The 16,565-nt window shown below is 40.2% G+C and overlaps 1 protein-coding gene across 5 annotated transcripts in view; it reads right to left on the reverse strand.

The window, feature by feature from the left end:
* The window catches only part of TCF12 (transcription factor 12), a 178,901-nt gene that overhangs the window by 113,871 nt on the left and 48,465 nt on the right, over positions 1–16,565 (reverse strand). For all 5 annotated transcript variants that reach the window (XM_075431890.1, XM_075431888.1, XM_075431886.1 and 2 more), the window contains 2 exons: positions 12,690–12,763; positions 9,076–9,144 (listed from right to left, as the gene is read on the reverse strand). In XM_075431890.1, the coding sequence (XP_075288005.1) occupies positions 9,076–9,144; positions 12,690–12,763 (143 nt within the window). The remainder of the gene's footprint in view (positions 1–9,075; positions 9,145–12,689; positions 12,764–16,565) is intronic.

The raw sequence follows: 16,565 nt of genomic DNA on the forward strand, positions 1-16,565 counted from the left end.
CAAGTACATGGCCCCACTGCTGCCATCTTTGCTCCCCAGCAAATGTACCCATGGATTAGCAGGCACCAGAGTGCACAGCTTGAGTATTCAGCAAATAACTGGCAAAAAGTCCACAAAACAGAACAGAAGATAAATTTGTCCAGTAACTCCTGAGCACCCTATTCCGAAGGGACCGCAGACAGCCCAAGGCATTTTTCTGTTTACATAAAGAAAACCGGTTTTGATGTGATTAGACGCTGTAGCTGTAAGCTCAAAACCATCGTTTGTTCCAATCTCTTGCACAGCTGCTACAAAAGCAAGCTTTAACCTTCCCAAAGGAAGACAAAACTTTCCTTTCTGTATAGTTACAGCCCCAGTAAGGTCTAATGGGAGCTAGCTCCCCTTGCATCATTTTGTAATGCTGTCACCATTCATTTTGCAACAGGCCTCTCCCCGGATTTCAGTCTCACTGCGTGTTTGTGATCTGAAAGACAGATACATCTATAAATAAAAGCAACAAGTATTGTCTACTAATCACAGCTGCCATGAAATGCAGCTGAAAGACTACTACTAATTAGCACTATGATTTAAGTGAGTAGCGGAGGCACTCTCAACATTGAATGCTCCAACATTTTATTCATTTTTCAGGTATTTCATTGGATTAGAGTCATGTACTTTAATCATTCCAATAAATGAAGTCCATCAATTAAAACAATCAACAGTTGCAACAGTTTTCATTGCCATCTCTTCTGGGAAGGTGCTCCTAACGTCCCAGTGATTTAGGCTTTATCTGTAGCAGGATGATTTTCCATGCACAGGTATGCTAACAGCCAAACCAATTAAAAATCTGAGACTATGAACAAAATCATAAATAGCAGTATACAGGACACTTGAAAGTTATCTTACAGAACGTATTATTCAGGAAGATCCAGAAGAGGGAATGCAAAAAAACAGAAAACACACTCCTTACTAGGCACATTGATCCCAGAAGGGAAGGCCTAACAATGAGTCTAAGCCCCATCTTACAAAATAAAACTGTCATTCACCTCCTAAAACTCAAAGTCTTTCACTGACGATTGAAGTTGTGACATTTTGGCTTAAGTCAATCCCAGAACTCACCTAAGAACAAGCCAAAAAGAGCCTCCTTGGCTCCCTGTCCCCCCTCCTTTTCATTCACTGGTTCCAGGGCCCCTGCAGGACTCACCTCTCCCTTCTGCTTCCACTTCAAAAACATAAAACTGTTGTCCCTTACAATTATTTTCTGAAGTCACACCTGGATTTGTTCATGTATAAGCAAAACTGTACTCCTGACCCTAACTCAAGCTGCGGGTTTTCTGGTTTTGTTTTTAATGAAGCACACCATCTTACTTCCACTTCAGGGTACAAATTGAAAAAACGGCATGCAGTTTTCCCATGCATTTATTAACTTTGTGGAACAACTTCTTCCTGCACAGTTAACTACTCCACAGCGTTTTATTTGCTCAAGTCCACTAAACTAGAGAAAACAAGCATTTTTTTAATTTGCTCCTCCGCCCTTGCCCCCAAGCCTTCTCCTACACAAGTCTCTGAGAACAGACCAAAATCAGACCCAGTTGCAGCTCTTAACCAAGCTGCCAGATCAATAAGTGGGTATTTATATTTTAGCAACTTGCAATATAGGTAAATTATCTCCTTTAAACTTTAGAAAAAACTTGTCTTTTTCCTCTCCTTTTTTCCTTAAAAATCTTTTTTTTTTTTTTAAGAAATTAAAATTCCACTAAAATGAACGGCTGACTTCAGTTTGACGTGGCTACAGACCAAAACATTAAATTCAATGAATGCTGCTTCTGATGCCTTGAGTTTTATAGTTTGGCTGACCTTTACCAACAAATATTAATTGTTTAAAACTCAGGAATACTGAATCCCTTTCCAAGCTAAATTTGGCTATGATCCTATGAATCAGGCAACAGTCATCTAAATGACTAATGCGTAAATGAACAACAGTGAATGTACTGCTGAAATCCACTTTATTTTGGATTATCTGCCTCTCCAAACTAATCTGAGAGTTCTAAAGACAAGAGAGAAAAAAAAAAAACACAAAAGGAGGGGGAAACGGGGAGAGAAGTGGAGACACAGAGACAGTGACAGACGGACAGTCCCAGAGAGACTGACTACACCCAGGAACGCTGCGGTGAGTCATTGACTGCAGATTAGGCGAGAGGCTCTGGGCAATAGCCACACCAAGCTGTCCTAGCTAATTTAAAAGATTATGGATTATGTGATCAAGTATGTTTCCAGAAATAAACCACCATTTTGTTTTGGAAAGAGTATTTTCAGTCACTGAATCTACGTGTTTGTCAATGGCTCCTAGATGAAAGGCTACAAGAGCCAAAATCTGGCTGGGTCCATTGACCACACCGATCAAGGAGAACCTTGCAGAAATGAAGGTAAGCTAAGAATAAATCCCAAGCACAGTCCCCTTCCTTCTTGCCTTGACGATCACCTGCACTACATTAATTTCTCCTCACTGAACACCAAGAAACATCACATTGGAATAGGTCACGGTACAATTCCATTTTGGCCATTAACAGTCTTGCAGCAAACTATTAGTTGGGAACAATGTTGTTTCCAAATGGTGATCAAAATCATTTTACAAAGTATTCACCCAAGGAGAACAGGGAAAGACACAAGAAGACAGCAAAATGTATACGTGCCCAAGTATACTTCTCACAAAAAAAGTACTACAGAAGCATAAAGATCCACATGGCTGTATTTTAAGAATTCAGGCAATCATTTTTAAATAAAGTCGTTCATATAATTTGAATAATATTAAGTCTGAAAATACAGAACTTACAAGCAACTCTACAAGAACAAAAAAAGTTAAGTCTGAAAACTTTCTTTCAAGTTACTTATACATAGACTATTAGCTCGGATGTTGCAATCTCCACTATGCTTGACTACATTTTCTAATTCTATGGACCAGAGAGATATCTACAGAAATTTTTCTGTGAGGGAACGGGGAATTATGGAATAAGTTAGTCTGTGGCTGAACGTAACTAATCCTATGCAACCAAAAAAACCAACAACCAACCGGCACTATGATAAAAAACTAAAATGAAAATCAGCTTCTTCAATAACTAAATCTTTTCTAACACAACCAATAATAAGTGCACCCAGCAACCTGCTTTTCTCTGGTGTAACAGTACCAACGTCCTCCATAAGGACAACATGCAGGTCTGTCACAGGTCAAACAGAAGATTACCTTAACTTTCTCAACAAGGAAAAATGCTGGGGAGACACACATGGACAGAGCAGGCAGACGATGATGGGAGACTCCCCACACTCCTTAAACCATTTTGTCCATATTAGTATCAGCTAGAGAATCACAGAATGGTGGGGGCTGGAAGGGACCTCTGGGGATCATCTAGTCCAACCCTCCTGCCAAAGCAGGGTCACCTACAGCAGGCTGCACAGGACCTTGTCCAAGCAGGTCTTGAATATCTCCAGAGAAGGAGACTCCACAACCTCCCCGGACAACCTGTTCCAGTGCTCCGTCACCCTCAGAGTGAAGAAGTTCTTCCTCATGTTCAGACGGAACTTCCTATGCTTCACTTTGTGCCTGTTGCCCCTTGTCCTGTCACTGGGCACCAGTGAAAAGAGCTTGGCCCCATCCTCTTGACACCCACCTTTCAGATATTTATAGGAATTTATAAGGTCCTCTCTCAGCCGTCTCTTCTTCAGGCTAAACAAGCCCAGCTCCCTCAGTCTTTCCTCATAGGACAGATGCTCCAGTCCCCTCACCATCCTCGTAGCCCTTCTCTGGACTCTCTCCAGTAGCTCCTCATCTTTCTTGAACTGGAGAGCCCAGAACTGGACAGAGTACTCCAGATGGGGCCTCACTAGGGCAGAGTAGAGGGGAAGAAAAACCTCCCTCGACCTGCTGGCCACACTCTTCTTAATGCACCCCAGGATCCCATTAGCTTTCTTGGCAGCCAGGGTACAATGCTGACTCACGGTCAACCTGTCATCCACCAGCACACCCAGGTCCCTCTCTGCAGAGCTGCTCTCCAGCAGGTCCACCCCAAGCCTGTACTGGTGCATGGGGTTGTTCCTCCCCAGCTGCAGGACACTGCACTTGCCCTTGTTGAGCTTCATCAGGTTCCTCTGTGTCCAACCTTCCAGCCTGTCCAGGTCTCGCTGAATGGCAGCACAGCCTTCTGGTGTATCAGGCACTCCTCCCAGTTTTGTGTCATCAAACTTGCTGAGGGCACACTCTGTCCCTTCATCCACGTCATTGATGAATAAGCTGAACATGACCGGGCACGGTATTGACCCCTGGGGGACACCACTAGCTACAGGCCTCCTACTAGACTCAGCGCCGCCAATTACAACCATCTCAGCTCTCACTTCCTGAGCTTCCCTATGAGGATGTTATGGGAGACAGTGTCAAAAGCCTTGCTGAAGTCGAGGTAGACAACATCCACTGCTCTCCCCTCATCTACCCAGCCAGTCATGCCATCATGGAAGTCTATCAGACTGGTCAAGCATGATTTCCCTTTGGTGAATCCATGTTGACTACTCCTGATAATCTTCTTTTCCTCCACTTGCTTAGAGATGGCATCCAGAATGATGTAGTTGCCAGCTACAGCCCAAAAGCTAAGAGACCAAGCTGAAGACCTGTCTGACGTGCCAGGAAACAAACACCTCTCCTCTCTGCAGGCTCCACGCGTGCCATCTCCCAGCATGCTAAGAACAGGCAGTTCTTCAACTCAGACTCACTTTATTGTGTACGAAACTTGTATAATACTTACTAAACAGAGGAATGAATGCAGTTAGCTGATGGAGTTCACCCAACCACACCAGAAACAAGAAGCTGCACAATTTCCAGTTTTAATTCTGATTGCCTTTCACTATCAGCAAGTTACAACCTTCCACTACAATATCCTGAACACAGAAATGTAGCTTTGTATGTTACTTGGTCATCTGCTACATGGCGGGGGGGGACACACACACGACACAGCGGGTGTCACTACTCCAGATTTCAGGTATTATTTGGAAAAGTCAAGAGAGCTTTCACAAGTACCCTCCAAGTGTCACCATCAGTTACGCGCTTTGTAATAGAGCTCTAAAAATATTCATTAGCTTATTTCCACACAGCAAGTTGAAACAGGTGAAAACTAGGCGTGCAGGAACAGAATATGAGAACAATTGAAATTATATTTTGTTTGTTTATTTTTAACGTGGTGGAGCTTTGGAAGGGGAAGTGGGACATACCGCACTGAACAAGGAATCTATTTTAAAATAATCACCATTTCCTCCCGTTCTAAATCCATTTCCCGGATGTTAACTTAGTGAATGATGAATCTGATTTTAAACAGCTAATCCCAATGGCCAATTACACCTCTCAACTCCTGTGAGACAAATACCAATATGATATGTAATGGGACAACTCCCTGGCCACATGGAAAACTAATTTGTGAACAGACTCCAATGCTTATTTCAATATGATAGCTAATTGCAATAAAAACAAAAAATACCCCAGAAAAACACTTCTCCAATATAGTTCATATGACTTAAAACAGATTTTTCCAGTTCTTATCTAAGCTATAAACCAGGAAATAAAATAATACAAGTACAGCCAACATACTAACAAGAAATGCTTAAAGACAATACTTAAAAACCTAACTAAAGCATTCAGAACTTAAATATCAGAACTTGCATTGATAAGTGCTGCCCATAAATCAAATTACAAAGTAAGCTGCATTTGAGGAAGTGTCCTGTGCACTGAATATGGGACATTCAATTTAGGGTTTGATTTCACACCGCATGATCTGCTTACTTATAGTATACATCAGGAAAAGCAAATAACCAGCAGAACCACCAAACAACCTCCCTCCCCCGCAAAAAAAAACAACACCAGAGGACAAAAAGGACACAAATACAACAGACTTGATAACACTTACTGTATTTCTGTGTCCCTCTTGTCTTGTTTTGCTATTTAACAGCTTCCTTTCTTGTTATGTACCTGAGATTAAGAGGTATAAAATACTATTTCAAAACCTGCTATCTTACTGCTATTTTTTGACTTCTCTGCAAATTAAAAGTACTACTGGCGGTGGGGCAGGGGTGAAATAGTTTGGGCATATAGTATTTCAGGTTCCAATTCATGTCTGAGCATTTGACATGCAACAGAGGGCATAACCTGTTGGTCGCCTGTTGACTGATGCTACAAAACCATCTAAATCCAGAAGTGGTATCTTACCATTTCAACTCTGCTTCAAGTAGATACGTAGCAGAGTTATGTAAATGAAAAGGAGGATAAACTGCATACTCTGTGCTGAAGCTAGATGCTATGTTAAATCAGGTCAAAATGTACACTCACAGCTTTTCGTGCAATATACATGCCACAAGACACTCACCCACAGTTCAGATTTTGGAAGAAAAATACCTCAGTTAATTTATGTTAAATTTTAACAGTTAAAATTATTATGTGTGTATATATAAAAAGGCTATCCAGCAAAGAAATGTCTTATGAAAAATATCTGTAAATTTGCCTGATTTGGAGACAGCAATCTAAACAGATGAAAACCTAACTTGCTCCTTCTATTGCAAAAAATCAAAACAATGAAAGAAAACCTCACAGAGCATTATTCTTCATTAAATAAAAGCAGCCATTAGCCACATCACAACAAAAACTATGGTAGAAAAACAATTAATTAAAAGATAATGTTTATCCCAAAAAAGTGATTATACCAATTTGTGGCTAGATTATGAGTACAAATTACAACTCCCAAATAAAGAGGGAAAGCTAAAAAGTTCAGCAGCATCTCACAACAGGAAGAAAAAACTTTCAGGTGCTATCATTGTGCAGCAAACATGCTACTTGGTTCAAGTAACTCAGAATGTGCTTCAAAGAGCTCAGGAGAGCAAGGCTTTCAAGCAGCAGCTTTACAGCCCTCTGCACCATACCCGAAGAGCCAGCTGCTCTTCCAATGCAAGAGATTCTGAACACTTGCACAAACACCTCTAGCTCTCTATCACTCAGACAAGGGAGGGACACACATACATTAACCAGGAGATATTCACTGAAAAAACCACCGCTGTTGCACATATAGAAGTAAAAGCAAGACAGGAGAGTTCGAAGAAAAACCAGAACCACAACAGACAGAAAATTCTGACACAGCATTGTATATGGACTTCAGGATAATCACTCAAGAATAAGGGAGACCATCAGCACTTCGTAGAATTCCGCTGACTTTCTAATTACCATTCCTGAATTATTCCTCTAAAAAATAAGGCCTTCCAGCTATTTTTACATAGCCCCCCCAATATATTACCGAATTATTTCTTTTTTCTAACAAAACATTTGGCCTACACAAGAGATTTTTCACACAGAAGTCACTAATGTCTCAATTTGTACCTTTTCACAAACTTCAGACTGTCACAGCCAATTCTAATACACATATTGCTCTTCCAGTGTTAGAACACTGTATAACATTATTAGGTAATGAAGAACCAAGGCTCTTATATACGGTTTTCTCAAGCCTGCAGTGATTCTCAGTCTTCAACGTTAGTTCAAAACACTACTGTAATGAGAATATTTTATTTTTTAATAAGGTATTACCAGACACTCTTAAAATCAATTGCTATGGGACACAAGAGAAGGGTCTTTTGTGAATTAATTATTGATCAAAAGATTAAAATACATAAACACCCTACCCCAAGCACAAGAATATATGTCCAGTTTTCACAGTGAAAAGAAGTTACCACTGTCTTTTCCCCACTTCCCCAAAAAACTGTACTCTGACCAATGTTCTTCAACAATTCCATGAATAAATCAACAGGAGCGGGTGAACAAAGACATCATAAAGGTTGCTGTTAACAAAAAACATTTTAAAATCATCCTAAGTGTTAGTGCAGAGTTACAAAGGAAGTTCTCCATGAAACTGTCAATAAAACCGCAGATAAAATCTGGTGTAAATAAATACAAAAGAAACACGTTAGAAAAATAACACAATGTTGCAACAATGTGGTAACTACTGTACAACATACGTAATAATGTCTTAATATTTTTCTACACAGTTTTTGAGATAACATCACTTCAGAGTTCAGTGACAGTCAAAAAATGCAAGACTTAGTAATGAGTAAGAAAGAAACAGAGAATGAAAGTATCATTGTGTCTTGCAGACCTTGACGGTACACCCTCATCTCGATCAGCGCACGCAGCCATAACCGCTCTAACTCTTCAGTTACACAGAAGCAGCAGAAAGATTTGGACAACGCACCAAGAAGTAAATGCAGGTTAGCAGAAGTTACTTTACATGCAGAGACCAATAGATGACGATTCTTTAACTTGTTGAGAAGAGGAAAGACATCCAATGGGCACATAAAATAAAGATATTTGAAGGAAAAAAAAAAAAAAAAAGAAAAAATTATGAAGTACATCAGTAACAACCAATCATTACTACTCAGGACACATGAACATGGTGGAATCTGTTAAATCACTGATGAGCACACTTCAGACAGAAACATCAGTATTTTTGCCACAAACCACTTGTACTTATTCCCAAAACCGTGATCAAAGTCAGAAAAATTCACAACTTGTAGAGAATGAGTCCACCAATAAGAACAATGTCCAAAAGGTCGGCTCTGTCCACAGTATCTCCTAAGCCCCTGAGCACTAGGCTTTGCTGGGAGACTACAACAATACAGATGACAAAATATTTGCACTATGCTTACACTCTTTCCTTAAGCATCATTCCTGGACACAATCAGACCATCTGTGCTGACCTGAACAGACCTTCGGCAGGAGCTGGGAAGGGACAGGAAAGGAAGGTCTTCTTTAGCCAGTCTTACACCATCTTCTTTACTCAGCCTTTAACAGCTATGTACTTTACTATCACCAAATTCCAATTACACTTAATTGAAAATTGCTTATCTTTATGTGCTTTTGGAAATTCCAGCCAGCACTGGGCCAACGATTTAAATTCTTAAACAATTTGGTCGCTGTATTGTGATCTTTAACAGAAAACTCCAATAGTAGGTTGCATGCAGATTTAAAAAAAAAAAAAAAAAAAAAAAAAAAAATATCACACAGAAGGTAAGAGTAAGTGGTACCTCTTGAGGTTTCAACTTTTCTATGTCCGTGGAGAGGTCTGAGCTTTTTCCATGAAGACTGCCATTTTCCTGTAAACAGACAAGTAGTAAGAACAATTAGGACAAGAATAACATTCTATATTGAAATTATGGGAAAAAGCACTGGATTTTGAAGTTTAAGTTAAACATGTAAAACAACTATAACTTATTCAAACTCTCGCTGTTAATCACCACAAGGAATAACCTGTGAATGTAAAAGTCTAAGCGTATTATTTGCCCTGCATCCTGAGAAACTCCTATTCATACTCTTACAATACAGACCCACACACTCACTTTAGCTCTTCCTCAGCCATCTGACCTGGCAGCATATGAAGTTGTACTCAGAACTTACCTTTATTCAGAGTTCTGAACCAGTAGTGCAGTGTGTCTCATTAGTTGAAAGAAAACCAAAAAATAAAGACCAGACATCTCACCCAAAATGTACGCATGCAAACTCGATTTAGACTGTTAAACAAAGTCCAGTGCTTTTTCAGCAATTTCAATGTGGAAGAGAACTTCCTTTGTTCTGCTTTTTTGCAGCACATTGTGGCCGTGTGATGAATTAATTTGTGCGTCTTAGCCATTACCAATTCTATATACAGACAGTATGTATTTCTAGTGTTCATCACTTTTTTGAGGGAAAACACAGGAATGGAGTAAAAGCAATTCAGTTTTCTTTAACAGAAATGACATCCCAGACAACCATTCTTTATTGCTTCATGCAGGGCCTCTACAGAAATTTGGGGGGTTTTCCCCTTCCGCTATGAAATTTGTCAGTGTACTGAAGGCCTGGGCAAAGACCTGTATTCATCAGCCAAACCCTCCGAATTCCTTTGGATAGCCACTCCCCATCAGTTCTGCACAGCAACTATCCCAACCCTGTGGGACCGGTGTTCCTTACCGCTCAGCACATGAAGACGATACACTACGTAAAGCCAGGGAGATGCACGTGTTTTGCAACTTTCCTAAGCCTAGCACAAGAGGCTGATACCTCCTACAACAACCCAGCCACACCAGGCTCTCGTGAAAATCTAAACCTACCAGCACCCACCACCCGGTCAGCGATCCCACTGGGAACTGCTGCCATTCCAATGCTTCGGGCCAGCGGAGCCAACAGCTCATGGCTAAGCTGACCCCATGGAGAAATTTCACGGACAGTCTAACGTCACGTTCTGTGCTGACACGAGGCTTGCTCTTAAATTTGTATCATTTAGCAGGTTTTCCAGAAAGAAAGTTAGTGAAGGAAGACATTTTAAAAATATTCAACTTACAATAATCTTTCACTAGCATTTAGGACTATTGGGGGTTTTTCCCCCCCTCCATATGATTTCTGCTGCCTTCAGACAAAAAAAAAAAAAATCCTTTATCAAAGTGAAGAAAACTTGACCACCTCAACACTACAGGAACTAACGAGTTTTTTAAAAAAAAAGGCAAAATATGCAAAACATTGTTTTGGGAAACAGAGGGAAGGGCTGAATCTGATTATTTCATTTTTAGTTTATAAATCAAGAAAGTTTGTATACAAGTTTCAGGCTTCTCCTGTTCTAAGTTTATACTGATGCACACAAAGCCATACTATAAAATCATTAAACTCAGCCACAAATATGAGTAGGGAAATAATTCTATATGTCAGTATTTTCAAAATATTTAACTTTCCGGAAAGGATCAGACAGCATTAGCTGTCAATTCTCTCAAATTAAACATACTTTATAATGTACGTAGCTTGAATTAAGACAGACCAATTAAAACAGTATGCTCCATTTTAAACAAAAATGAGTATATTTTCTTTAAAAAGCCCAAACAAACACCACCAAAAAAACCCATCACAGGCTGTAGATAATCGGTGCTTCAGAATGAACTCTCAGTATCATCCCAAATTACTACCATGCAAGAGAAAAATCCTCTGCACTTAGCCAGCAGAGCAAGAAATACTTCAGTAACATTCCAGGGAAAGATTCCATCAGCTCTTCGCGATATATTCAACTTGGCCAGAGTCCAACTGGCTTTAGCTGAAACTGTCCTAACATAAATTATGATTCAGCAAGAATTATTTGCTGCAAGGATAAATCTATTTTTTTCTGTCTGTCTGATAATGATACACCCAAATAGCACCAACCTCCTCCTATGATTCGAACTTCTGGTATACCTCTGTTAGAGCACTAACATCTACCTTTACTACCAACTTTAGGGTATAATGGTATAATTTCTGGAGGGTTTGATTCTTGACTGGTGTTTAAATCTCCTTGTCATGATCTTCAGTTATAGTAAAAAAAAAAAAAAAGAAAAAAAAAAAAAACACCAAACCACAAACCACACAAACAACAAAACCAACCAACCAACCAACGACCAACACACGAGGCACCCTGACTTCACATTATTGGAATGTTAGCTGGATGACCCTTAACATAAAAAAAAGGTGATTAATACAGCCACACAGCCAATGAATCACAAGCTCAAACTCCCATTAGGTCAGCTTAACTCATGATTGATTAAAATTGATCAGCAACATCATATACAAGTGTCAAAACACCAAACACTTACAGTAAAAATACAAGTTACTTAAAGTTGCTTACTAAGCTTCCATTCCCAATGTAGAAACGGCATCTTTTCACACCTCAAATTATGCAGGATGTTTTAAAGAATGTCTATTTTCTACGTTGCACAGAGACACTTCCGCAACCCATCAAGTTGTTCTACCTTTCTGTTATATTTTATTTGCCGAAGACCAATGGAAAAATTAGGACTTCATGATAAATCTTTCTAACGCTCTCTTCCAAAGTTAGACAGAGGTTTTAACCATGTCCAGTGAGCTGGACAACCCCCCACAGCCTACCACTTCATTCCACAGCAAGAGAAAACTGCAAAGGTGCAAGAGCTAACACAGCTCTCTGGCTCAAGGGTACTGAAATCAGAACTGATTATTTAGACCAGGCCCATCAGTTATGCTGTGTATTTCTAGTAATTAATTCATTAGGTACTTAGCTCATTGGCTTTTTAAGGAGTAGATATTCATAAAAAGAAAATTGGGTACATGAAACGGAATGCAATTTACTAAGGGAAAGCTTTCTTTTGACCACTGAGTTGGGTTTTAAAAAGGCAATGTTATGTTAGGATATTAGATACTATCAAAAACCTTTAGGTCAACAAGCAGGATGGATGAAGCTGCAACGGGAACAGGAGTCAGGTATTCAAAAAGAAAAGTCTCTCTTAACATCATGACACAGCACATACTGTAGCTCGCTAATGTTAATGGGGAGGTAAGTGTTCCCTACACTTTGCCAATAAATCTGCTCCTGAATAAGTAATGTGACTTCTATTTTCATTTTGTGACCGTAAGGTAAGCAAAATGCATGCTCATCTTCCAAGTCTACAGTCATGTATGGTTTATTTTCATAAATTCTTAACCTATATATTTTTTGGCCTTAGAAATCTGAGTCGCTATTGCAGCATATCAAAGTCATTAAAATCTCTAAAAGATGCTAATCTGTGTATTTCAAGGAGCTTACCACCCTTCAGAAACATTGCCAGATCATCTGCTGATTTTCATTGCACATTCGCATAAACCTTTGCTATGAATTATTATGTGGGAACCTTACCCTTGAAGATTCGTATGAGGGACTTGGCTGACCGCTTGTTCCCCAGGATGTGGCACCTGTTCGCTCATCCATACCTAGCAAGAAAACGAAAAATACAGACCTCTAAGAAAAGATAGCAAAAGCGTGATGTTCTCTGACACAACCTGAAAGCAAATTCATCTGCTTCCGTACACTTAAAGCAGTATTTCTAAAACCAAAACTTAAGATGAACAGTTTCCTTGTTAATAAAACTGGCTACAAATCAACCTACTCATTTGGACACATACAGCTGCTGAAAACAGGAGCATAAAAAGTCAAGAAGATTGCCAATCTGCAGTGTCTGCCCTACCCCATCCGTAAGAAATTAGCATGAGTAACAAAACCAGCACGACGATGTTAGCCTGGCTTTTTGCACAGCCTGATTTATCCTGCATCTTAAGCGCTGAATATTGCAGCACATACTGTGAAATGTACACTTGTTATCTACTCTTTGCTCTCATGTCTTGCTAAAGTATTGTAAAATGCACGAAATTATTTCCCCTACTTGGTCTTTACATGACATGCAAGATATTTTAGCGCAAGGGGGGAAAAGAAGGCAAGACAGACTGGTTATATTTTAATGGCTTAAAAAACCCCCCAGAGACTCATGGTGTCTGCCCCACTAAAACAGGAATCTTTTTTAACTCTGTTAACGGTTCTTTCAGAATCGGTTCCCTTTATGCAAATCCAGGTTACAGCTGAAAAGAGAAAGGGGAAGGAAAAAAATAGGGAGATCTTCAAACTCAGCATCAGGATACATATCCCATGTATTACCTAGCCAACAATTAGAAATACCATTGCCAACACTTTCTCCAATTACTTTCTATTCAAAGTTAATTGGTCAAATCATCTTTAAACCACATTCCAAAACAGCTAATTGCAAAAGTACCTGAATTCCTATTGTCAATCCATTCATATTGGATAAGGTTACTATTCTAGCAATTAGGTTCCTCATTATCTGTATCACAAGATTACTTTTTTTTAACGAGGGGAACACTTCCATCCTAAATTGCAGACTTCCACGTACTTCAGCCTACGAAACACAACTCGTTGGTTCCCTATCACCCAAACTTCTCTCAGAGAGTTCTGACACAGAGCATAAATTCTTGATGCGATGTATAGTATAAACTATTTATGAAGCTTTATAATGTCATAGTTTCTAAATAAGAACCAGTGTCACAATTTATAAGTAAGAGCTGAGTACAAGTTACTCCATACAATCCTCCCTAAACCCCAACTTCGTATTTCAGCTGCACAGTTTTCACGCATGTATCTCACACAAGCCACACTACAAAATAAAAATGTAAGGAAATACTGCAAATTACCTGTGGAGTAATACTATTCTAATCATTGTTTCCTTAAGAAATGTGTTTTATGAAGCTATGAAATACTGTTTTGACAAAGATAGCCTGCAGAAAGCACATCAAACAAAGTACAGTACAATCACCCAGCCAAAAACGATCGACACGTTTCATGTACTGCAGGGAAGACCCTCCAGGCTGGAGAACACTCTTTGAAAACGCAGAACCACCGCTATATCGAGCCAGCAGCTTGTGGAAGTTTGCTGCGTTCCGCAGCAGACAGCATTGTTGTTGTTTCATTGTAACTGGTCCAGAAGCTGAGTAAAAAGTCGTGGCTGGCACTGACAAAGCCAAAAGTAATCTTTTGGCACGACTGACTCTTTTCGGCCAGAAACAACAGCGCTAGTAATCCAGTGATTATCCCAACAAGTCTTCCATTGCTTTAGTTTCAAAAGAGACATATGGGGGGGATGGGGGCAGGGAAAAGAAAAATATCTTACTGCAAGACAAAGTCTTTGGGGAAGCCTAAGACACTGTACATTATAGCAACCCATTTGGGAAATATGTCAGTAGATAATGGTTATGCACAGAGTGTTTAGACGCATGACCCCTAACCAGTAAAACATGTTACTCTTAAAAATTTGAGTCAGTGGGACATAAGCACTTATGTTAAGGTTCCGCTAAATCAGCACATCTATAGCTAAAAATTCTCATATTTTAATTCTACCATCTGATTTATGCAAATAAATTATTTAAAGTAACCACTCTAAAAGAAAAATGTAACAGTTTGAGATGGGGAGGAAAACTCATTTCTAAATAGTTCCAGAATTCTTTCATCTAAGGAAGCCCAGTATGGTTAGCTAGAGTAGTCAGGAGTATCAACACGCTTCCTTTTTTCTGCCAGGTGTCTTTGTCTTCCTTTTCATGCAGCATTTTCTTCTTTTCTTACAAGCCCCAAACAGGCTTGCATCTAGACCTACCCTTTAATCAGAATTTTCACACGAGGCACATGCATTCACACTTAAGAACCTCCATGCAGACTAACATGAAGAATTTCGCACACTGTATACTGAACACTGGCACTCTGACTTACAGCTGCTTGGCATCTGGATTTGACTTGGAACAACAGCCCTGCTGCCCTCGGTCCCTACCAACACAGCACACGCCAAAGGAGCACAGACCCAGCCAGCCAGCAACGCTCAACCAGCAAATCAGTTATGTGTCTGCGATGGTGCTCATGGAATCTGCTCTGGTTTGCACACTAATGTCCTTTTCACCAATGACAGATGAAAAAAAAGCAAATGCTGCAAGAGACAAAGATCCAGACAAACTCTCGCAGGCTGGGCACAAGCAAACAACGCATACTTTAATACAGCCAAAGGTAGCTCTAGGTCAATGAGCCACAAGCATAAGATACACCTTCCAGGTGGGAGGAGAGCCTCAAGTGAGGAACACACAGTATGAAACATCACAAGATGTCATCTACAGTAATAAATTCCATGAAGTCTCGAAGCAGAAGTGTCATGGAAAGGGTTTAAGCATTTTCCTGGGAAACGCAAAACAGAATGGAGGAACTCGTGGGATCATCACCTTTGTATAACCCCTTCCACAAGGAAATGCTGTGTCCAATTCCAGTATCCACTAATTCATCATGGATGGATGTTACAGGGCACAGGAAACCTGTGACAGTTAGCAGAGCCCTGAAAAACACGCTTCACAGGGAAAGGCTGCAGTATCTCAATCTCTTTAGGCAGTTAAGAAAAGGGGGAAATTCAACAACTGTGTGTTACAAAGGTCTAACAACACAGATACCAGCAGTCAGGCAGACAGAAGTATAACGAGGTTCTACCCCCGCTTCCTTTTTTTAGTACGCACTGAGGATGGAAAGTAATTCAAATGATTCGCCAGTTGTTTTCATAGTTCTCAATCAAAAGTGGCTACTCCTACAGCAGGTACACCGTAGCTTAACCAGGGAGTAATTGAGTAAGTTCACCCTGGCAGCCTGCGGCTGTTCTGGTTCACCCCATGGCATCCTCACTCACTCACCGCTGCTGTCCCGGGGCCGGCCATCGCCCCTGCCCTCGGCCAGCCGCGCAGGCACAGCACTGCCCGAACCCCAAACCCCAGCCAGGCCGCAGGAAAGGCTTGGTGCTCCTCGCTCACCTCGGGAAGATCAGGTCGAGCAGTCATGAGGATCCTTGCTGGCTTTACGCACCAAATTCTAAAAAAGCTTTTCTTAACATCACTTTTAAGATGGCGCTGTGAGCATTTCAAGCTTGTCTAGAAGAAAAGCTAAAGAAACCTGTGCATCACTTCAACATATGTATTCATTCTGAAGAAACAGGTCTACTCAACTCATCTAATAAAAAAATCGGATCTTACATCCAAACTGAAATGAAAGTTGTTGTTCTTGCTAGTATAAGGCAAAGACGACTATGTTTAAAACTTATTTCAAGAGACACAGGCTCTAATGTTTGTGTAAATGAGATCACATACTTTATAGGGTTACCATCTGCTATGGCGTTCAAATCAATGATCTGACAAAATAAAAAAATCA

Source organism: Opisthocomus hoazin, chromosome 10, assembly GCF_030867145.1.
Source record: "Opisthocomus hoazin isolate bOpiHoa1 chromosome 10, bOpiHoa1.hap1, whole genome shotgun sequence".
Taxonomy (NCBI): domain Eukaryota; kingdom Metazoa; phylum Chordata; class Aves; order Opisthocomiformes; family Opisthocomidae; genus Opisthocomus; species Opisthocomus hoazin.